The sequence below is a fragment of the Eptesicus fuscus genome, chromosome 4 (genome assembly GCF_027574615.1).
Source record: "Eptesicus fuscus isolate TK198812 chromosome 4, DD_ASM_mEF_20220401, whole genome shotgun sequence".
NCBI lineage: Eukaryota > Metazoa > Chordata > Mammalia > Chiroptera > Vespertilionidae > Eptesicus > Eptesicus fuscus.
Window position 1 is genome coordinate 79,889,757 of NC_072476.1, and position 23,617 is coordinate 79,913,373.

Consider the following 23,617-nt stretch of genomic DNA (forward strand, 5'->3'; position numbering starts at 1 on the left):
TCCCCAGCTGCAGAAATTTACTCTCAATGTGCAAACTGACGTCTCCAATGCCTTTGAGTGATTAAACGTATTTTTAAAGTTAAAAGAATGAAGATATTCTTGTTTTTTAGAGTAGCTTGTAATATTCCTTAGAAACATCTCTTTAAAATTTTCTAAAACTGCAAGAAAAAGAGAGATGTTTTAAAACGAGTGCTGTTCTGTAGGGAACATTTGCCATTTCTTTGGCCAGCCCCTATTCAGCCCTTCTCTCTGCGGGGCAATCCCCACTGAGGAGTCACAATGTCCTGCTTTCCACTCCAGACGGTGAAGGGAAGAGAGCCTCCCGCCCCTGCCTGCAGACAGGATGCTTATGGACCAACTGGGCCTTCCCACCAGCGCTTGAAGCGCAGGGTGTGATCTAAGCGGGAGGGATGGCTAGGACTGGTTTGGGCAGCAGCGTCCATCAGCATTGGCCAGAACAAGGTCTAGGCTAGCGTGTTTCTGCTCTGCACTCTGTATGGTCTTCTTGGTTCATGTCAGTTTTTGAAGCCCTCCCTCAAATTTTCCCATAACCTTCCAATAACGCCTCCTATTTGCTTAAGATATTTAGAGCTAGCTACTCTTGCTTACAAAAACAAGAACAACAACAACAAAAAAAAAAACATAATTGATACATCTTCTCAATTACTGATCAGTAACAGAGCTAAGCCTATGCCTGGCAATAATGAATGAAATGAAGATAAATTTATTTATCTAATAAATTTAAGCTATCTGCAGACACTGTGTTCTTTCAGTCCTGGCACAGTGCAAGTCTAGTGGCCTTTGAATCAAATACTGACCCTACCATTTACTGACTGTGTGACACTGGGAAGACAGTGTATCTCTATGAACCTCCGTTTCTTCACTTACCGCACAAGAATAAAAATATCACAGAGATACGTATGTTTTATGGACAATATGAGATTATTTTGATCATGAAGGCACTTTTAAATCTTAAATCTATTTTTATGATCCCAGGCCAACAAAATCTCCTCTGTGTAATCTCATTTTGCACATAATCCACATTTGTTATAGTATATCTCCTGCTTTTCTTTTTTGGATATAGCCTGGGAGGTGACTTCAAATTCTAGTTTCAAAAAATATCTTATTCCAATGTAAGCAGTGAAAAAACAAACTATATTGAAAAGATGAGTAGATAACTTCCTTGTTCTCCATTCAGAACCTGTTTCTCTTTGACTCATCTCCCTGACACACACACACACACACACACACACACACACACACACACAATGAGCAGAGCTCAAACCACAGCTCATTTGCTTATTGATCACCAGGTCCTTTGAGGCCACCATCGAAGAACTTTGGCTTCTAACTAAAATTAGTGGTCAAAACATGTTTTCCTGGTTTACCGATGTCATTTAGTATAAAGTGAGGTCCTACCCAAGGAGGCTTTTAGTGGACAGAAATGGAAGTTTTCTGGTCCTGTGACGCAGGCACCAGTGAAGGAAGGCTGTGGAAACTGAGGGGGAGATACAGACAAGGGGAGGTGGCATCAGGCTGGCACAGCAAGGGCTAAGTCTGACATCTGGTCGTTGGTCTTAGATGACATAACATAAATTTTTGGGGGTAGTTGGTGTAGCTCTTCAGTAGAGGGCAGGAAAAAGGGGGAGAAGGAAAGAGGGTCCATGTGGGGCTACTCTTCATTGCCACACCCTGGGAACATCCCTTTGAGCAAAGAGGAAGGGAGGCCCAGGGTGGGGCACGCTTGCTCAGGTGGATCCTTTGTCTATGCCAGTAGTTCTCCAATTTGTCTATGCAGCTGAATCACCTAGGACAGTGATGGGCAACCTTTTGAGCTTGGTGTGTCAAACTTCGCCAAAAAACTGAGCATAACTCGGGTAGTGTGTCACTTTGAGGAAAAAACTAACTCGAAGACTCTAGTCGCAAATGTTTCATCCTCAGGAGCAGCAAATGTTTCATCCTCGGCATGAGGCCGCGTGTCATCAGAAATGGCTACGCGTGTCAGTGCTGACACGCGTGTCATAGGTTCGCCATCACTGACTAGGATATCTAATAAATTCTGGAGCCCAGGCCACACCCTTACCACATCCATCAGAGTGTCCAAGGGTAGGACCAAGGCACTAGTACTTTCTGAAGTTCCCCAGGTGATTCCAGTGGGCATCACACATTGGGGACCACTGATCAATGTTCTCCTACTCTATTTCCACAAAGCTTGTGAATTGATAAAGTTCCTCCCCCTCCCCCATTTCTTTACCTAGTCCTGGTTCTTTTTAATCTTAACCTTGACAACAAAAGTCAAGACACATTATATTATATGCATATGGTGTGTTGCTTTGAAAACATTTTTAAAGGTCTAATCACTTTTATAACAAAAAAATACTTGCCTTAAACTCAAAGTCATTTTCTAGTGTAACCGCCTTTATCAGTGGCTCATCATTTCTCTAAGGCATTCTTTCTGAAATGAAATATTCTATTCTTGGTGTCAAACCGCAGAGGATTCAACACTTGAATTAATACTCTTCTTTTTTAGGACTGAAATGACAAAAAATACATTTCTAATCAAAATATAATCTTCCAATCTTTTTTTATTATTCCTACCCCAAACTGTTAAAGCCATAAGCTAGTACAATTCTCTTTTTCTGGATTACAATGAAAGTCTTACCAATATTGCAAGGTATTTTGGTTAAGGAATACTTGAATAAGGTGTAATAATAACAGCTGCATGTATTAATCACGGATGTGTTTGATGTTTGCTTAATGCTTTACATAAACTACATCACATCATTTAATTCTCACAGCAACCCAGTGAGGTTAATACTATTACTATCTTCACTTTTCAGGGGTGGAAATGAAGCTTGCTGGGGATGAGAACGCTCTGAGGTCCCACATTCGGTAAGTAGCTACGTTATTCCTTTCAGAGGCATGCACAAAGGAACCAAAATGTGTGCCTAAATGTGTGCTACGTCTGTTCACTGCTGCCTCTCATTTCATCTTCATAACCACCAACACACCAGGCAAAAATATGACAGAATGCTCTGGGGAAGGAAAACGGATCAAACGCCTTCTCTCCTGGCTCTCTGTCCTCCTGACCTTCTCCCGTCTGTTTCCTCTCTAATTATTCTCACCAGTGAAATGGGGCAGCCCCACCAGGACCCAGAACAAATACTGCAGGAGAAATGCTTTCATATATATATTTTAGAACAGCACTTCCAAATCAGGAAGATGAACAAGTCTAAGGGTAGCACATTTTGTAGGTAACCTAGAGGAAAAGCAAAGCACCAGGTTTTTGCAGAAAAGGAAGAGAAGACCTAGAACTCTACATAAAGAAGAAAATTATATTTGAGATTTCCTAGATAGTCAAGGCTTGACGTGTGAGTAGGTTCCCCCCCCCCCTTAATATTTAGTACAGGTTATTTAGTAGTACTGAGAATATAGAAAACAGATATGTGAAAAGAAGAAAATGAAAGTCACTCACTTATTCAGAAAGGAAAAACTGTAAAGATTTTGGTGTGCATTCTTGCAATTATATCCCGCTATATAATTTTCATTTTGTTTTAAAAATAGAGTCATACTGTAAAAGTGTTTTATAATCTGCTTTTTTCACTTAATGTCATTTTAAATGTGTGCCTAGTATTCTAGCACCCGGGTATTTTGTAATCTGTTTAACCCCATTTGGATAAAGAGAACATTTCTTATTTTTCACTGTTGCAAGTGATGCTGTCCTGTACATACACAGTTGCAGCTTACAGAAAACTTAAGAAATTATGTGAAAACTACAGCTCAGAGTAGTGAAGAGAACTGATCAAAATGACCCAGTTGAAAGCCTGGCTAAAACTTTAAACTGATTACCAGTATGGGCCTCTTCCTTCTACACCAGTGGTCCTCAACCCCTACCGCAGGGTCTTAAATCACTGACAGAGTTTTTTTAAAAAATCGTGTCTAGGCCTCAGCACAGACATTCTGATTTAATGGATCTGGGTGGAGCTGAGCATCAGTATTTCCCAGAGCTCCTCCAGGGGTTCGAATGTGCCGCAGGGTTAGGATCACTGCTCCGCACCGTGGGCTTCTGGAACCAAGACCACACAGAGAGGTCTCCTAGGATCCCATTAGCATCACTGCTATGAGTTAAAGAGGGAACTCGAACCATCCGACAATTATTCTCTCTGGTGCTAACAGCATCCATGTTACTCTGGTGACTTCTTAGCCAACTTCATGGGGTATTTTATCTTGAAAGTTGAAATAAAAGTGCTTATTTGACTGTCACCATCAGGCTGAGAGTTCCGAATGTTTGCTTTAGAGCTGGCCCAGGGGAAGAGCTGGGGCAGATGAGGTGCTACAGCTTGAGCCTCTCACCACCTGAACTCACAGCTACACAGCCCTTTAGCATGAGCCCTCAGCTCTCAGCTCTCAGCCCTGAGCCCCCACCTGCTTGGTGGCAGCCAGCCTCCCCAGGCATCACCAAGCATCCTGGGGCTGTCTTTATGCAATATACTGGTAGGTATCTAAGCAGTCCCTTAGTGGCTCACTGCCACAGGAAGCTGGCCTGAGCCACAGAGGTGCCAGTCAGACTAGAACTTGGCCATCCTGTCATTTCCCCTTCCTGGTACAGTGGAGCTGGAAATTGTACCCTGAGGCTGGGAACACAGAGCCTACCCACCACTTCTCCAGGTCAGAGACTGAGAATTAGAAAAAGACAGCTTGCTCTGTCTTCCATTTATTTAGAGAAGCATCTGGAAGCAAAGTTAATTGGACTGCAAAGCTCTAGCATTGAGTGATTCAGTTTTCAGTTCATGCACACAGGTTCCATCCCAGGACCTGGGCTGGGAAGAGTTTAGGGGCCTTGCTATACCCAGAACACCAGTCCCGTAGGCATTATAGCAAAGTGCTGATTCCTTCTTCCTTCCGGTGGATTTGCTCCTGGGAACTCCCTGCTGTCCCTCCTGTAATCTGGAGCCTCAGGTCTGCATCAGAACATGCACTGATGGTAAGGAGGGAGTACAAGCAGAGGAGATGCTTGTCCATTCACAGGGGAGAGAAGAATCTGCATGGTGTCTGCTCTGGTTATATAGAAATTCCTTAAAGGCAAATGACAGAGGATGGGGAGAGTGGTCCCTGCAGTGCAGTGGACAGGGCTGGCTGTGGCCTGGAACCAGGAGACCTAGCTTCTGGTTCCACCTTATCCCTTCCAGGCTATGTGGCCAAAGCCAAGATACTTCACCTCTTAGAACTTCAGTTTCCTCATATATAACACAAGGGAAATAATTCCCAGCTCATAATGGTATAGAAAGGATTCCATGACATGATATTTGTGGAAGTACTTTGCATCCTGTAAAGCACTAGTTATCCATAGTGATAGTGACTTCTATTTATTCAGTTAAGGGGAAGCGTACCTCTCGGGGGTCTCTAAGGCTCTGGGAAGTCAAGGAATTATATACAACACCCCCATTAGCTCTAAAGCAATAGGCCCAAGGAACCCTTGCCATGGTTGGGAGCGTGAGGGTCTTCATGAGATCACCTGGGAAGGCATATGGGTCCCAGTAGCTATTGTTCCGATGGTTGGAGGGAGGCAGGGGAAGGCAGGGGGAAGGGCAAGAGAAAAATGGATGACCCACTGGGCTACACTGAATCTTGAGTTTGGACTAGGGACACACCGAATGCTGGGAAGGAATTTCTTGCTTTAGTTTTAATTCCAGAAACGTTTAATATATTCATAAGGCTCACTAAAAGTTTGCCTTAATTAACCGACAATTCAAGGCCAGAATATATTTGCCCTCTTTGGTAGGTGTTTGTTTCTTTTTTAAAAATGAGTGACAGGTGATGACAAATTTTAACACTCTCTGTGCCATTCTGAAAGCAACAAAGAAATTAAGAAGGTAATACAGGTCAAAGTTACTAATACAAACAGAAATGATGAGACATCCTGGCATTTTTCTTATTTTCACATCTAACAATCTGCAAGAATCCAGCACAAGCAAGCAGATGATCATTAAAGAGGTGGACACTAATGGCTGGGGTCCCCTTGTGGTTGGCAAATATTTTCTATCAGTCAGCATTTAAAAATTGTGATACTTCACACACAAGCATGAATTCATGGATTCCTTTAAGAAAGAAAAAAAAAAGAAAGAAAGAAAGAAAGAAAGAAAAAAATATGGCACATTTGGCCCGCATTTCCACCTGGGAATCAGCAACCCGGGTGGCAGCTGCCTGCTTCATATCTGCAGGTGTGTGCTTTCCAGCTCACCACAGCCCCACCTGCGCCTCTTCACTTTTTTGACATCGCCTACCTGGGCCCCAGTGGACCTGAATTTGGAGACCTTGAATGACATACTGCCTCCAACCAGGAACCCCACGGCTTCATTCTCCTTTATTTCCCCTTCAACTCATTCCTTTATCTTTTGTCAGTACCGACTGACTCCTTAATCAACATAGTTCCCAAAGAACAAATTAGTTCCTCCTTCCCCAATTTCTTTTTTCCTTTCCAGCTGATTCATCCTCCTTTCCTGCCTCTTTCCCCCTCACATCCCACGGAATTGCCTTCTCAGAAGTTGGAGAATGCCTTTGGAATATTGAAGTATGAAGCACGATTTTCCCAGAATGAATACTGATGATATTTCTTTTGCAAAGATTACACCTAAAGAGATATCTGAACTCATTTCACATTTCCACATCAGAGCTACTGGTGTCTGTACAATAATAACCTAATACTAAATTTTAGAGAAATAATTTGAAGCCACACTCAGTCTAAACAGATGTGGTCACTTAAAATGTATTTCATCCTCGGAAATATTTGGGTGCAGGTGAGGGGGAATGGTTTATTCTTTAATTCTAAGACAAATAGGCATTTCCACAGTGATGGAATGACATTAAAAGATGAAAAATCAGAAATTATCTGTTTCTTGATACTGCAAAAGGAAAAAACAAAACACCTTTATATAATTCCTCAGCTCAGTGAGTAGATGGCAAGAATGGAAATAAGAATTCTAAGCCAAATTGGACTGCTTCAAAATTAGTCCCACTGAAGGGAATAAGAGTCTAAAACTATGAGCCTGAAGCTCTAACAAGCCATAAATTTGGCCAAAGACTGAAAATCCCAGGAGGGGGACAATTTAGATGATTCCTGGTAAGATTTCAAACTCCATTTGCTGAGGAACAGGAGTTCCTATGGATTTACTGACAAGGGGTTTGGGTATCTGAACAAATGGTGTTTTGAGATTGGTCTGGGAATCCCTTCCCAGTCTCATTTCCTCTGAAGCTTTCTTTTCACCCAGCCTCAACGTAACTTTCTTGAATGTCCCCATCTCCCCAGTGGGAAGCTGTCTCTCCTTTGAGCCCCTCCAACACTTAGTACCACTCCTCACCCTTCCCTCCATTTCTTTTTCACCCCGGTGCTCACTGGTGTCTGGAGTGGCCCTGGGAGGCCAGTGGCCCTGTGGTAATGGTGTGTCCCACTCCTCAAATGTCATCTCCTGGGGCAGTGGTCGGCAAACCGCGGCTCACGAGCCACATGTGGCTCTTTGGCCCCTTGAGTGTGGCTCTTCCACAAAATACCATGGCCTGGGCGAGTCTATTTTGAAGAAGTTAGTTAGTGGCGTTAGAAGAAGTTTAAGTTTAAAAAAATTGGCTCTCAAAAGAAATTTCAATCGTTGATATTTGGCTCTGTTGACTATGAGTTTGCCGACCACTGTCCTGGGGAGAAGCAGGTCGGGTGTGGAAACCCAGAATTCAGTCTACCTAGACCTGAGCCCATGTCTGACCCAATGTGGTCAGTTCTAGTCCTGGCTCAAACAAACAAACAAACGAGGAGGAGGTGTCAAGGATGGAGCGATTTGAGTAGACCTATGGAGGAAGAAAGTCTGAAAGTTTCGGGGCCCAGAGAGAAGTGCTTGAGGTCTCAGGAACGCAGAGCCAGGATCAGTTCACATTCTCTAGGGCGGCTTCAGTGGGGCCATCATTGTGCTATTTCCCTTTCTTTCCTTAGTGACTGAGGAAACGTAAAACCCTCAAATCAGCTGTTTGCTGGCTAAGGAGACCCTTGTCCTGCAGTATGTCCAGGGGAGGAGAGACTCTGAGTGGAAATAACAGCCCATGGCGGTGGAAGGGAAGGAAAGCATGTCAGCCAATCCTGGGGCCCCTCTAAGAAGGCAAGGGGCTCGCTGGGAAAGCATTATCCCACTGGATTCTAAGTAAATATTTCAGATGAACTCATTTACTCATGGAATAATATATTCAAAGGGTACAGCACATGAGTTGCTTCTCCATGCATTTGAACTCCTATTTCGAGATCCTTGGTTCAAGACAGACAAATAGTGTCCCCTGAGGTTTACTCATTGGAGGAGGCCCAGGGCCACACAAATATGAGAAAGGACACTGCTGCTTGCTCTTCGGAGCCCAGTATAAGCGGCAGCATGCCCTTTATGAAGTGTCTTTCCTGGCTACACCCACTCAAGTGGAGCTGATGGCTGCCTCCTTTATGCCTCTACACTATCATCTGTGTATCTCTATAACCACACGGACCACACTGTTTTGCAATGATTTATTTATAGGTCTGTCCTTACACAGATTCTAGGTGATATGGTCCCTAAGGGCAGGGGCTGTGTTTTATTTATCTTTATACTTCCAAAGCCTAGCACACAGTCTGGCCCATGACAGGTGGTTCAATGTTAAATGAAAATATGAGTGAGCAAACAAACTGACACAGAGATGGGCAGAAAGGAGAGGTAGGTGCTGAGGGATCTCCTTGCGCTTCTTATTCACCATTCCAGCACCCTTTTCCTCACTTCTTCCATCCAAGCACCCTACCCTGCTTGTCTCCCCAGGCTTGTGAAGGATGCCTCAGGAAGCATGGCTTTGGCTTACAGATGCAAGTATTTTTGTTCTCCCTAGACAGCAAATTTGGAGAAAGATGTATATAAATCAGATCATATAACCTGTAGCCAGGAAAGCCACATGACAGTCCTGGCCAACTAGATGTTTATGGGAATATGCCTTCTGAGAAAGCCCTTTAAAGGGGGGCACACTTAATTGGCTACATCTTTGCCTTCTGCTCTCTGTCTTTCCTACTTGCCTGGAACATGGACACGATTTCTCGGGGCCTTGAGGAAAAGGCATGGAGCACCATAGAAATCTCAGTACTGATATCCTTGAACCATGAACCGATGCTTGCTGTCCCCTACACTGGGTTTTTAAATATGTGAGAAAAATAAACCCTTATGTGTTTAATTAAGTCACCAAAATCTGGCCTGTGTTACCTGCAGATGAAGATAATTCCAAACTGGTAATTCCAAACTGGTAACCCAGTCCTTCTCTTTTCCTCAGACATGCCAGGGTTGGTTCACCTTAGGACCTTTATACCTGCTAGTCCCTCTGCCTGAAATGCTTCCCTCTCAGATCATCACATGAGGATCCCTTCTCTAAGTCCGATACCAAGGTAGAAAAGCACTTTCTCAGAGGGGCCTTTCGGAATACTCTATCTGAAAAGAACTTCCTGCCCTGCATCCATCATTCTTTAATAATATCATCCTATTTTTAATTGTCTTCACTGCATTTATCACTATTTGAAACATTCTCTCTCTGGCTTGTTTCTTTTTGTCTTAGTCCATTTGAGCATTACAACAAAATACCATGAGCTGGGTGGCTTGTAAATTATGGAAATGGATTGCTCACAGTCCAAAGTCTGGGCAATCTAAGATCAGGCACCAGCATGGTTGTGCTTGGTGAGGACCCTCTTTGTGGCTCATAGGTGGTGCCTTCTTGCTGCTTCCTCACATTGGCAGAAGGGGCCAGAGAGCCCTCTGGAGCCTCTTATATAAGGGCACTAATCCCATTCATGAGGGCTCCACCCTCACGGTTTAAGCACTTCCCAAAGGCTGCACTTCCTAATATTATCTTATTGGGCATTAGGATTTCTACATATAAATTTTCTGGGGACACAAATATTCAGAAAATAGCAATTTTCAGCCCTCCTACACCATCAATGCAGGAACCTTGCCTATTTTGTTCAGAACTGTTGTATCGCTAGCAGCTACAAGAGCATGAGGCATAGGATGAGTGTTCTGCGAATAGGTTCCCAGAAAAGAAGATGACTTCCAGAATTGGAAATGAATATATTTCCCCATAGAAATACTGTCATAGATGTTGAATGGGTTTATAATTTATGGAATTATGGGTTAGAGAGTCCCTGTCAATCTCAGGTAGATTTTCTAAAATTGATTTCTTGCGTGCCACTCCTTATATCCTTGCAGGCCCTCTCCCATTTCACATCCTGCCTTGTGAAAATTCTATTCGAGCCCTTTCAAAGGCATCTTCCCTAACTTCCTGCTCTCCCACATGGTTTTCTAAACCACTTATCGTTTTCACGAGTCCATTTAAAAGCAGTACAGTCTTATTCCATTTGAGACCCTGCCCTCTGTTACTGTTTTTTGTGTGGGTAGCATGGTGGACTATGAGATGGCAAGTACGACCTTGATATTAAGGAGAGGAAATTATTGCTTTGAATAGCTAAAGAGTATGCCTTTACAGAGAGAAACCATAGATGTAGACTCATAGGGTAGGGCTATCCTGTTACACACACTTAAGGAATAAAAAGCAGACAGTTTGAGTAGGTAAAGGATTTGCCAGTTCAATGGTAAAAGGTAAGTCCAGGAATACAGGTTGGGGGCTGTGACAGGCTGTGTTAGTGCCCCTCCTCTCCCTTTTCCTAACTAATAAAGTCTTCCTTTGGCAATGACAAAGAATGTGTTCCCCAGTTTCCCTGTGGTTAGGGGCACCCTGCCACACAGCCTGGGAGGACGGTTTGTTTGGGACTGCATCAAGAGGGCTGACCTAGCTGGGAAGTGGGGTCTTTACCCTTCACTTTTCTTCTAGTCTGGAACTTGGGCTGATGGATGGGGCTCCTGTAGCATTTTGTATCCTAAAGTGAGGGGGATGGGGAAAAACTAAGAATGGGCGACAGAAAGAGGATAGACAACTTCTGCATTGCCCATTCCAGGGCTGTTCTTCTGTGAGAGAATAAACCCTGGTGCCTTCAAGCAATTGCTCTTTTGAAGTTTTAGTTAAATGGAGCCCAATATAATCCATTTTAATGAAGATGCTCACTTGGGGAGCTTTAAAAATACCTCGATACCCAGGCTGCATCCCAGATCATTTAAATCAGAAACTCTAGGGATGGAGTTTAGGCATCAGCAATTATTTAAAGCTTCCCAAGTGACTTCAATGTGCGGCCCAGGTTGAGAATCACTGCTTCAGGCCAACAGGCCTTATATTTAGCATGTTCAGGAATCTCCTGGGGGATGGAGTGTTGCTTGTTAAAAATTTGGATTTCCAGGCCTCGCTCCTCAGAGATTTCACTTCTTTGTCTGAGGGTGCCCCAGGTGATTCTGAGACAAGCAACCCAGGGATCACACTTGAAGAAACATTGCTTTAGACAATGGGAATCTTTGGAAGTTTTAAAGCAAATAAGTGAGGAGATCAGAGAAGAATTTTAGGCTTAGTTCGGATCTAGTGATCAATGGAAAAGAAGAGGTGAGAGAATGACACTAAAGAGACCCACTGGGAGGCACTACAATAGTTGATGGCCTGAGGGGACAGGATTCTGAACTGAGAGAGTGACCAGAGAAATGGGAATAAAGGAGAGAGACAATAGACACTGAAAAAGAAAACACTAGAGGACTTTGTAACTGACAGAGTGGGTGGAGGGGAACTTAAGAATGTGCTAGGGCAGTGGTCGGCAAACTCTTTAGTCAACAGCCAAATATCAACAGTATAACGATTGAAATTTCTTTTGAGAGCCAAATTTTTTAAACTTAAACTTCTAACGCCACTTCTTCAAAATAGACTTGCCCAGGCGTGGTATTTTGTGTAAGAGCCACGCTCAAGGGGCCAAAGAGCCGCATGTGGCTCGCGAGCCGCAGTTTGCCGACCACTGTGCTAGGGGTTTGACTTCTGGTTAATATATTTCCCTCCTTCACTCCAACTCAAACTAGTTTACTATATATCTACAGCTGCAAATGTTAAGCTGATTTTTGCTAACCTGATGGTGTCTAGAGTTTCCCCTTAGATGGAAAGCCTTTATTTGCTAAATCAGCTCTTCTATTTAAAGGCTCAGACACTTTATCCTAACAAGGGTCTATTCACAAATGTTAGTATTTGTTTACATATATATGCATTTAGACAAGCAATTAAATATTTTTCATGAGGTTTTTTCTTGTGTGTTTTTATTTGAAGTCATGTTTGTAGAGCAGAGGAAATAAATGGACGGACTGGGGTATAGTTACCACTCTGGAGCTATGATTTATATGGCTATCTTTTTGGATGAGACACAACTAAACATTTAAGGGCCAAAAGTTTAAAGAATGGATTGAAAAGGTAATCTCAATGGAAAATTGTTATTTAATTATTCAATATAAAACCACCCGGCAGACAGAGGTGAGGGAGATATTTTGTCAGATAACCTCAATTAGACATGATTACTTTATGAGTAATTCTGTAGTATACACTGCCCCCCGATTTGTTGTAATAATGAGCTCCCATGCCTCAGGAATCCATCTGAGGTGAGCTCCTCAAGCCCTCCATTGTTTAAAAATGACATTATAGTTACAAACGAGAAAGAAACAGTCAAATGCAATAGAAATGTCATAAACTGTAAGCTAATCTAGCTTCTCAATTCTTACTAAAGTCTATGTCAAAGACACAGTTTCTTTGAAGAATAGATTTTAAAATACTAAGTCCCCTGAATGAACAAGCAAGACACGTACATCCTCACCGAGCTTGGCACCCAGGTGCCAATGCGAATGAACACAGCCTTGCTCTCTTGGACTTCACAGTATAAATAATAAAGTGACAAGTTTCCCTAAAGTTTGGTTTACAATCTAATTTCCCCTCTAATTGGAAATCTATCCAGAAGGCTCTAACAAGGTGAAAGCCGTTAGATTATTCAAACAGGAAAAGGCTAAACTTCAACAAGCAACGGGAGAGCACTCGTCTGGATTCCATGTCATATTTAGTTTCGTTGCTAATTATAGCACTCTGCTTTAACCTGGTGCGAGTCCGCGCTTTGCCACTCGCTCCAGAGTACGCTTCTGGTCCTTATGTGGCAGTATCAGCACCTCCAGGTGACCATGACCTGCTCTTCTCCCACAAACACCTGAGAAGGTGAAGCCCCTTATGTGGGCTGTCAGGTACCTCTCTCACTCCCCACACCTTCTCTTCTGCGGCAGGATCTCGGTTCCCCCTTCTGATACCAGTAATTACATTGGTGAGAGCAAAGTGCTAACCGTAGTGGGGATTTAGTACCTTGGTAAGCACATCCATCTCACACAGAAAGCCTTCTATTCCAGGGTCACGACCCCCACCCCTGACATGAGCTACGGTCTTGCAAACGAGAAAACACTGGGCACTGGGAAGTTTTAGTGTGCAAGTGTTGAGAGAGTCTATAGACAGTTCTGGGCAAAACTCCATCCCCATTGGGCAATGCAGGCCAAAGTGTGCATTCTACTGCAGATGTGAATTTGCTACGGGTTGAATTATGTCTGTCTTCCCTGCCCCAAATTCATATGTTAAAGTCCTAACACCCAGTACGTCATACTGTGATTTTATTTGGAAATAGGTCATTATAGGTGTAATAAGCATTGGGTCCTGCTAGAGTAAGATGGGCCTCTAATCCAATATAACTGATGTCCATATAAAAAGAGAAAATTTGAACACACACACACACACACACACACACACACACACAGGAGAGGAACAGATTCTCCCTCCCAGCCCTCAGAAGGAGCCAGCCCTGCCCACACCTTGGTCTTGGACCTTTAGCCTCCAGAACTGAGGGACCAGACATTTCTGTTGGGTAAGCCCAGTTTGTGAGCTCTGTCACTTACAGCTCTGGCAAACTAATACAGAATTGTCTCCCAGCATTATGGCTGATGGACAGCATATTCTGTTGGTGCAGATGTAACTCACCTCGCACTGTTTGATTAATGAGAGTTAAAAATTTGAAGCGAAAACACCTGTAATAGGAAGGGAAGCTAAAGGACAGAGTGGGTGGAGTGGCCTGCCTGCCAACCAGGCCTCTGTCACTAACACCGAGGCCTCCTCTAGCATGTGGAGCAAAGGAAGCTGAGCGAGCGAGCTGCCTCCATGGCACCGAGCACTTCTGCGTACTCCACCAGCCACACACCTGCCACTGTCTCAGCCCAAGTGTTGAAAGGGAGCATTACTGACTGGCCAGCGCTCTATTCTCCTTCTAGCACCTCCTAACTTCCCAGGAAACAGGATAGGGAACGGACAAGACCCAGCTAGAAGTGGGCCTGGAAAAAGTAGAGCAGAAAAGTCAAGTAGGAATCCAATAAAACTAAAACAGACCCCCTCCTATAAATAAAACAGAAGAAAGAATGAGAAGAGAGATGTTGAAAAGTAGGGGAACATAGGCATGACCGGCCAGGAAAGTAACTGCTGGAGGGAAAAGCCTGAAATTTGTGGGCTTGGGTCTCTAGGTTATTCGTTCTATTGTTCCAGAAAGCCATTAGGAAATTAAGATTCTTTCTGTGATCATACTGTGTTCCCAGCTTGACAAATTATTTCTGGCATTCAGTCTTCAAACTTCCTCCACAGTGCTTGTGTTTTCATAGCTCGGTTCTGTAAACAAACGTGATTCTACATGAATTAACTTAGAACGCTGGAGCCACAAGACTCACAAGTCATTCAAGTTCAACCCTCTCACTGAGATGTACAGAGCGAAACAGACTTGTCCTGTGTCACGCAGCCATACTAGAGGGAGGTGAATAGATTTTATAAATATATGATTTATGAAGCATCTAGGCCAATTTATACAAAGAACATATATCTAAACTTAAGTACTTCTGAACCCTCACCTCACATCTCCATATTGTTTTTAAGGTTTTAAAGAAGAGGCCTTTTGATAACCATCTGGAAAATAACCTGGAAAATTTGTCAGAAGATAATGTAAGAAACTAAGGTAAGCAAAAATTTATCCCAGCCAAAGTATTTATTTGAAAAATATTTGATGGGTAAATATACTTTTAAATCTTATGCATTTTAAATCTTATTCATAATTCCACTGACACTTAATAATAGCATTTACTGTCTAAGTGCTTGATGGATGTTAATTTAATCCTCATAATACCATACGCTTTGGTCCTGTTACTTATTAACCCCATTTTGCTGACTAGAAAACTGAGGCAAGGAGAGACAATATCTTTTGTCCACGATCACACTATTTATAAATGGTACAGCTGAAATGTGAACACTGGCAGTTTAGTACGAAGTCTATGTACTTAATCAATGTACCAGGCTACCCATTACCACCCTGTGAAGCAACTTGCATATCAGTAGGTATATATCCCTAATTTTAACCAGGTCTGTCTGATTTAGGGTCAGTGCTCTTTCCCATCACACAATGTACTGCCTCTCACATTATCACACTTAAACTTGACTTTTCACTCTCCTCAGCAGACACAGCAGAAGGCAGCGGAGAAAGGGCAGTGCAGTAGACATCACGGAAGCAGTGCAGGAAAAGGAGTCCAAACCACCAGCTCACCAGCCATAGCACAAGCTCTTGGGTTTGCTGGAGGACATTGGCTCCTCCAGGTCACTCCTGGCTTGGGTGCTGTGCTCCTCTCTCTTCCTTCTCAGGAAGTGATGTGGTTGATGGAGCAGGGAGTGAGAGACTAGAGCAGGGAGTGAGAGACCTGGGTTCCAGTCTCAGAGCAGCCTGGGACTGGCAGAGTGCCATGGACAGGTTGGGCACCACATACTGGCTCCCTTAATCCTCTCAACCGCATGAGTGAGCATGACACCTGGTTTACAGGCGAGCGAAGTGAGATTTAGAGTTAAGGATAATTCCATCAAGGTCACAAAAGATATGATGTTGCCCAGGTCTGCCTGACTGCAAAATCCTCAGGTTTACTTGACCACGTTGCCTCTGAAGTCACTTCAATCATCTAAATCTGACTCCTCAAATATAAAATAAGGTAATGGTGCTAAATTAGTTCTCTCTGTGCCATGGAGCCCTAGGGATTCTTTGAAGGTGTCTCAGAAGTCATTTGGGGGAGGAAGTCCAAGCAGACAGGGCCAGGACAGCCACTTATACACATATGCTCACACACACACTCACACTCACACAGCAGTGCAACATCACTTTGGCCTTATAATTCTGGCTTTCCACATACGGTTGAAGGGGAGATTCTGCTGCTAAAAGAGTGTGGGATCATTTTTGCCAATTAATTGTTAAGGCCCCTCAGCTTTAATACTTAGGAGAGGATCAGCTTTGCAAAGGTACAATAACTGCAATAAATCAAGCCAGTCAGAGGAGACTTCTGATGCACCTGGCTGGCTCAGTCCAGAAAACGTCAGATGCCTTTGAAAGAAAAGGCTGTACCCAAACTTCTGCTGATCTAGACACAATTTGAGAACGTATTTCAATTGTGTGTGTTTCAATGGTCTTCATACCCATGTCAGTTAGTGAGAAACACAGTCTGAGCTTTCTTCTTTCGTTCTCACCAGTCCTGGAGGCTCTCAATTGGTCAGGAATAAGAGGCATGCAGCAATTGTAGTTTGTTTAATTCGAATGCATTGTTTTTTTCTCTTTCTACTTATCTTGCTTCATGCTTTTTTTTTTTTTTTTTTTTAACCCTGTCCTCCTTCAATCTTGTCTCTCTCCTCTGGCCCCAAACCAGGTGATAGACAGGAAGGGAGTGGTCTTTGTTGGTAAGAAATGAGTGAATTCCTGTACTCCTTTCCCTCACTTGTAACCCTACGCAGAGCAAACACTGGTGCTTAGATGTTAGCTCTCAGGCCGGCATCTTGATGAATGCACGGAGAGCCAACTTTTCCTTTCCCCCATCCCTTATAGCTCTTATACCTTTCACTAAAAGCTACATATGTAGCAAAGAATAAAGCCGAGGAAAGGCAAGCATTAATTATGGCGATGGTGATCACATCTTAAAACACACACACACACATTAAGGTATACTTTACATACCTTAAAATTCATGCATTTAAGCATGCAATTTAGTGATTTTTAGTAAATACACAGTTGCATAATCATTACCATAATTCAATTTTGGAACATTTTCATCCCCCAAAAGATCCCTCAAGCTCATTTGCAGTCACTCCCTGTTCCCACCCCCAGCCCTAGGCAACCACTAATCTACTTCTGTTTCTGACAGATTTGCTTTTCCTGAGCGCCTCATATAAATGGAACCATATAATATGTGGTATTTTGTGACTGGCTTCTTTCATTTAGCATACTTTTCTTTTTGAGGTTCATCCATATATTAGCATGTCTCAGCGCTTCGTTCCTTTTTACACACCACTTTTTTGAACGGCAGCATTATGTAGAGGAAAGATTGTGGATTTCAGAAGCATGCAAACGTAGGGCTGGAGCAAAGGTGTGCCACTTCTTAGGCATGTGGCCATTAGGCAAGTTCCTTAACCTCTCTGAGACCCATCTGTAGGATAAAGCTAATAATCGCTCCTTCAAAGTACTATTCCATGAGTTAGCTGGGGTGTGCCGGCAAATAATGGGCTCTCAAAAAATCCAGACTTCCTCTCTACAATTACCCAAAAACCTTTGCTCTCCTTACCCAACCTGCTTCATAAAACTACTATAAGTGAATCCTATAGCCTCCCTTCTAGCCTTCACATCAAGTTTGAAATGAGAGCCCACATAACTAGCAGCATGAGGAATGGAATTCGCTCAGGGAATTACATCCTTCATTAAAGGAGCCCAGATGGTGAGGAGCTAAAGGGATTTCCTTCAATTAGATTGCTGTCATTTTTTAGAAAGAAGGTTAAACTGTATTTAATTATTATTTTAAGGAGGAAAACATTTCAAACTTTTTAGAATATCTTATAGAGATGGCCTGACCTTGGCAAGGCTCTAAGAACAACATATTTTTCCACTAATTCTTATAAAACTGCCCCTGTAACATCAACCCTCAGATAACATGTAAGCAAGGAGCAAAGGGCTACGAACCTGAATAAATAAAATCCATCTCAAATCCTCAAAACTCAACTTTTAGTTATTAGTTTCAGGATCTTCCTTTTCTAAACCTTAGAAGAACCTTTATTTCTCATATAACAAAATAAACTAAATTGAACCAGTCCACCTTCTCTGATGAGAACATGTTTATCAATTTGAGTTCCAACTTAAAGGAATCCTGATATAACCCCATGGTACACTCTTGGTCAAAAAGTTTACAAAGATGCTACTCCTTAGCCCTGAGTATAAAATGATCTGTTCTAAAACTGTTTTTACTTCCGAATCATTATTTCTCTGTCATTTTTAATCCACCACTATTCCCCTTGGTGTTTCTGATGGTTTTTCCCTCCATTCTTGTCTGGTATGTATCACAGTTGCATTTCTTTCCCCGATTTCTGAAACACTTAATTTCCTCCCACCTTCTCGATTCACTCCCAGCTTCACTTCCTGCTAAGTACAGTATAACAGTTAAAACAGAAAAGGAGAAGGCTTCTCTATACTTCTACTGGTTAAAATAGGTTTGTAACATTTCTCTTTCACTTCAAGGAGATTGGTATACTCTATTATTCATGTAATAGATTTTCTATCTATTTTCATGATAGAAAATGCTTGTTCTCAAATGTATCAAATGTAAACTAGTAATTAAGAGAGGCAACATATGGCTTTCTAATCTTTATATCCCAATAATAGTCACTATGCACAATATTGGCATTAAAAATGGCAAAGAACGATTCTTCCAACCAGGTAAATTAGATATAATTCCTATAAATGATCATTCTGCAACATTATCAAGTGATCTAACTTGCATGTGTATTCTGACAAAGCCGCATCCACACAGATAAACAGATAAAAGGCTATATCCAAGTTGAACCAAACAATTAATATATTTGTATAAAAATTCCTGTTTCCTTTCTATATGTACTTATGTGGAAATAGGAACTGTTAATAAACTCCATGACTATTTGCCCCATATTGAGAGATCAGGTAGAAGTGGATAGAGTCCCAAAAGAGTTTTTTCTCACTATATTATCATCTAAAATAAGCGTGGGAATCCATAGATGTGATACAAATGCATAAAAATAATTGGGGAGGGAGGGCATAAGCAACTTAGGTTTAGTTAGATTTGTGAATTATCCCAATCTTTAAAAAGTTTTCTTACGTTAAAACTTCCCTTTCAGATGTAATGTGCAGTAGGACAACCATAATTAATAACATTGTATTGCATATTTGAAAGTTGTTAGGAGAGTAAATCTTAAAAGTTCTTATCACAAGAAAAAAAATTAACTTTGGTGACAGTGTTAAAGTCGACTTATTGTAGTAATGATTTCACAGTGTATGCTAATATCAAATCATTATGTTATATACCTGAAACTAATATAATGCCACCAAAGGTACAAACAAATTACCTTTCCTTTTGTATACTACAGTGAAGAGAGAAAATTAGATCCAAGACTTTATTTTAGGGATTTTATTTTAAATGGCATCATAGGAATTCATGTCATGGTATAAATAGTTTAGCGAATCTGGGACTTAGCAAAGATTCTCTACTGCACAGGCCTTTTGTGCAGATTTTTAGCAACCGATGACAAAATAATCTTGAGGCATGATGATTATACTTCCTTTGATTATGATTTGGCCTATAGTTTGTTTAGAGACTCCCCATCTCAGGGTGAGTGGCTAAAACCCCAAATTTGCAGAGTTCATCTCCGAGTCCCTGGCCACCGTAGATATGTCCATGTGCATGCATCCTCCATATGAATGACCAAATAACGCCAAGAGTCTCCTACCCTGAGATGGCAGCAAGTTTTTGGTGCGCCTGACGGGCCATTTCACAGCCTTTGGTTCTTGTCTTGTGCATTTCCGCCCGGAGTGAGGGGCAGCTGACCGAGACGTCCCCAATGGAAATGACCAGCTCTCGGTACAGGGCCACTTGCGTGTTGAACTCTTGGACAAGCTGGAAAAGAAGTGAGTTTCTTTCAAGAAACGCTTATCCGAAAATGTCCTATTTTGGGTGTACATAAACAGGGGTTTCACTGACCCTTGAGCCTCCCCCTTTGCCCCCCCTCTCCCCCATCCCCCCACAACAGCCCAATCTCTGGTTTAAAAGCCTACACATTATTTAAAGATTAAAACACAAAGATGGCACGTTCTCTTTGTCCTGGGCCAGTGTTGATTTTTCATGGGGAAGTCCGGCTGTGGAGGCTCTATTTCCAGACCTACTGGCCCCCACACCCATTCAGACTCAGTTTCTGAAGGCAGCCTATTTGAGCGCTCCCATTGCCACTCCCAGGTTGTCAGACAGCGAGGCCGGGAACTCTCCTCCAGAACGCTCCGTGGATTACAGCAAGGAGATGAATTTGAAGTTGGTAAAGGCCAAAGAGAGGTTATACGAGGCAAACCATTCGCCTCCTGCGGGACCACTGAACTGCTCAGGCTCCGGAGCCTGATGGGAAGACGGGGCACAGCCTCCGACTGGAACGTTCGCCCCCTCCAGGCCCCTCCGCAAGGCCCCGTGCCCTCAACTCGGTTTGGGTCTGTTTGCCGGCTCCCCACAAAGCGGCACCTCCACCTCGCTGTCCTTTCCCTCCCTGGTGGGCAAGCCCTTTAACAGCGTCTCCCACTTCCACCCCTCTCGGAGGGGTAGAGGCATGACCTCAAGACGCTGGCCCTGGCACTTCTTGGAGGGGCCGTCACCACCTGGGTGTCACCCCGAACCTAGGGGACTACAGATTTAAAAATAGTGCGTGCGCACGTGATCGGCATGGAGGACTGAGGGTGGGGGAGTGGCTGGTACTCAAGCAAACGGTTAACCTACACATACACGATTTCTTCTCCAAAAAAAAAAAAAAAAAAAAAAGCGCAGTTTTCACCTACCATCTTGCAGTCGTCCAGGGTTCGGTGGGTTTTGCTGGCGCTCTCGGAGCCGCTGCCCCTGCGTTCCCACTCCCCGCTCTGCAGCTGGGGCTTGCTGATCTGAAAGATCGAGGAGCGGGTGGACCGGCTGGGGCGCTTTTTGCGCCCATTCGGTGCAGAACTCATGCATACACATCCACCAAGCCGAAGCCTCTGGTGCAGTGCGCCCCGGCGCGGGCGGCCCAGTCGTTGCCCTGCGCCGAGCAGCCGAGCAGCCGGAGCGGGGACCGAAGCGCGGGGCACTCACAGGGCTGGGGCTGGCTGCGCGGGAGGGTAACCTTCAGCTTGAAGGAGAGCCGGGGGAGCGCCGGCGGTGCCCTGCAGCATCGCTTCCACTAGCAGCGAGGAAGAGGCTCGGTCAAGTTCTGCTCAGCAGCATCGCCGGCCCCGTCCCGGGAGCTGGGCGCTGGCGCAGGCTCGCACCACCTTCCCCTCGGCATAGATTGCAAGGCTGGGCGAGAAGGAGCGCGCCTCCGGGCGGTGCTGAGTTTCCATTCAGATGCGGGAGCAGCTTTTCAAAGCTTGTGCTGCAAGGTGGGGAGGTTGGGGGGCGGGAGGAGGTGGGGGGGGGGCGGTGTCGCTCTGGCTTCAGTGTCTTCCCGCAGAGAAGCTGGGTTCCTCTTTCCCCTCCCTCCCCCTGTTGCTAGGCCTGGAAGGGCTGGCAGTCCCTGAAGCAGGCAATTGGCTCTAACCGGCCGCCCTGATCCCTCGTCTCTACCGGCTCCTCGGTTTGAGGATCCCAGATGAATCGGTGGCGGGACTGGCGGACGCAGGGAACCGGCCCGCTGACGTCCTTCTGGGTCCCGCACGTTGATAGGGCCGGAATCCTAATGTGATCCGTCCACACAACCCTCTTCCCCCGCCACAGTTTAGGCACTTACCCAATCAAATCCCCGGGAACATCAATTGCAATATTACTTCATCGGCTCTATTATTAGAAACGAAACGTGTCATCAGAGTGGAGCACGTTGTCACATGCTGGGACCTAAACCGGGATTTCAAATCAACTAGTGTGGGCTGGAGGCCTCCCTAGCCGAGGCTGCCGTGGGGCCAAAGATTACCAAAGCCCCAACCTAGGAGGGAGGGAGGTTTTTACTGCCAAAGGAAGATGTCTGGATAACCCAAGAGGAAAGCTTTGTTTCCCTGAGTTCTATTGAGGTGGTGTTTTCGCTTTTCCTCCCAGGAGGGGGTCAGGAAGCCAGTAGGGCAGAATGCCCTGAGGCCACCGGTCACATTGGTCCTCATCCCATCCCGTTTTAATTAGTAAAAATTTTGGTTTTGCGTTCCAGAGTCTCCAGATCCCCAGCTCTGAGAGTTTCCCAATAGAGACTTGAGCAAACAGGCCTCCCTGGCCACTCGGGGGGGACCCTCTTCTCCTTTATGGGACTTCAGTGACCCAGGGGCCTATGGAGTTGGCCCAAAAAAGTGGAGAGGATGCCTGTATGAGAGAGGGTGGGAGTGAGTTCCTGGGCCATTTAAGTCCATCCTTACCACACGTACAGCCTAAGATTCTTCAGGAACAAGAGAGGGGGAGTGGGCATGCAGTGCCAATGTTCTGAGAATGCTGATTACTGTGCATGGTTTATTTGGAGGGGACAGATAGAGAGGTCTGCCACAGGGGAGCTAATTATGTGTAGAAAAGCCTAATGAAGAACTAATCAAGGCTCCTGGTCAGTCTCATCTCATAGGGGGATGTGGAGAGTACACAGATAGGGGGAGCCAGATGTAGCTAGGAAGCTAGCACCCTAAGCAGGTGCTAGAATTTTTGTGTGTGGTGTTTTGTTTGTTTGTGTTTGTTTTTTGCAAGCCACGTAAACGTAATGGGGGTGGTGTGGTATAATAAGAAAAATACTTGGTCTTTGTCCCCAGTTCCTGACACAGAGCTCCTGAAACCTTTGGACGTTCATGAGTGACCAGGGTGGTAAGCCTCTGGTCACCAGAAAGACCGAGCCTTGATTTGAGGTCTAGAACTTTCAGCTCAACCCCCAAACTTCTGGGGAGGACGGAGGGGCTGGAGATTGATTTAATCATGAAAAGCCATGATGAAATCTTCATAACACCTAACTGATGGGGTTTGGGGAGCTTCTGGGTTGAAGACATGGAGTTGCTAGGAGGTTGGCTTGCCCAGACAGGGCATGGAAACTGTGTGTCTCTCCCTCCCCATACCTTGCCCTATGCATCTCTTCCATTCGGCTTTTCCTGAGTTGTATTCTTTATAATAATAGGCAAAGAAAGCACTTTCCCAAGTTCTATGAGTCATTCTGGCAAATTATCAAATATTGAGGAGGGTATGTGGGAATCCCTGCATTTGCAGCCAAGTTTGATACAAGTGTGGGTAACCTGGGGACTTGATACTTGTAATTGGTCTGTGAAGTAGACACAGTCTTGTGGGACTGAACCCTTAAACCTGAGGAGTCTGGAGAGTTAGTGTCTGAATTGAACTGAATTGGATTGTAGGGCACCTGGTTGGTGTTGGAAAGTTGAAGTAGTGTTGGAAAAGATACCACATGTTTGCTTGGGAGGAAAAAACCTAATAGGTAGAACTCTGATGGGTTCTCAGATGTTTTTGTACGTTACTTCACAAAAGATCCAGTCAGTTTTCCCTAACTCAGAATGGGGAGGGGCGGTATCATCCCCCATCCCAGACCTTGGTGTGCTGCTGCCTCCCCAGGTGTTTAGATGGACCAGGATGAAGGGCTCTTCAGCTGG

The 23,617-nt window shown here is 44.2% G+C and overlaps 1 protein-coding gene across 1 annotated transcript in view; it reads right to left on the reverse strand.

Annotated features, from left to right (window-relative positions):
- The window catches only part of RGS7BP (regulator of G protein signaling 7 binding protein), a 94,575-nt gene extending 73,130 nt beyond the window's left edge, over positions 1 to 21,445 (reverse strand). Inside the window, exons 1-2 of the mRNA XM_008161861.3 lie at positions 20,870 to 21,445; positions 19,783 to 19,949 (exon numbers count right to left, since the gene is read on the reverse strand). Coding sequence (XP_008160083.1) covers positions 19,783 to 19,949; positions 20,870 to 21,034 — 332 coding nt within the window. The 5' untranslated portion in view covers positions 21,035 to 21,445. The remainder of the gene's footprint in view (positions 1 to 19,782; positions 19,950 to 20,869) is intronic.
- Positions 21,446 to 23,617: the final 2,172 nt, after the last annotated feature.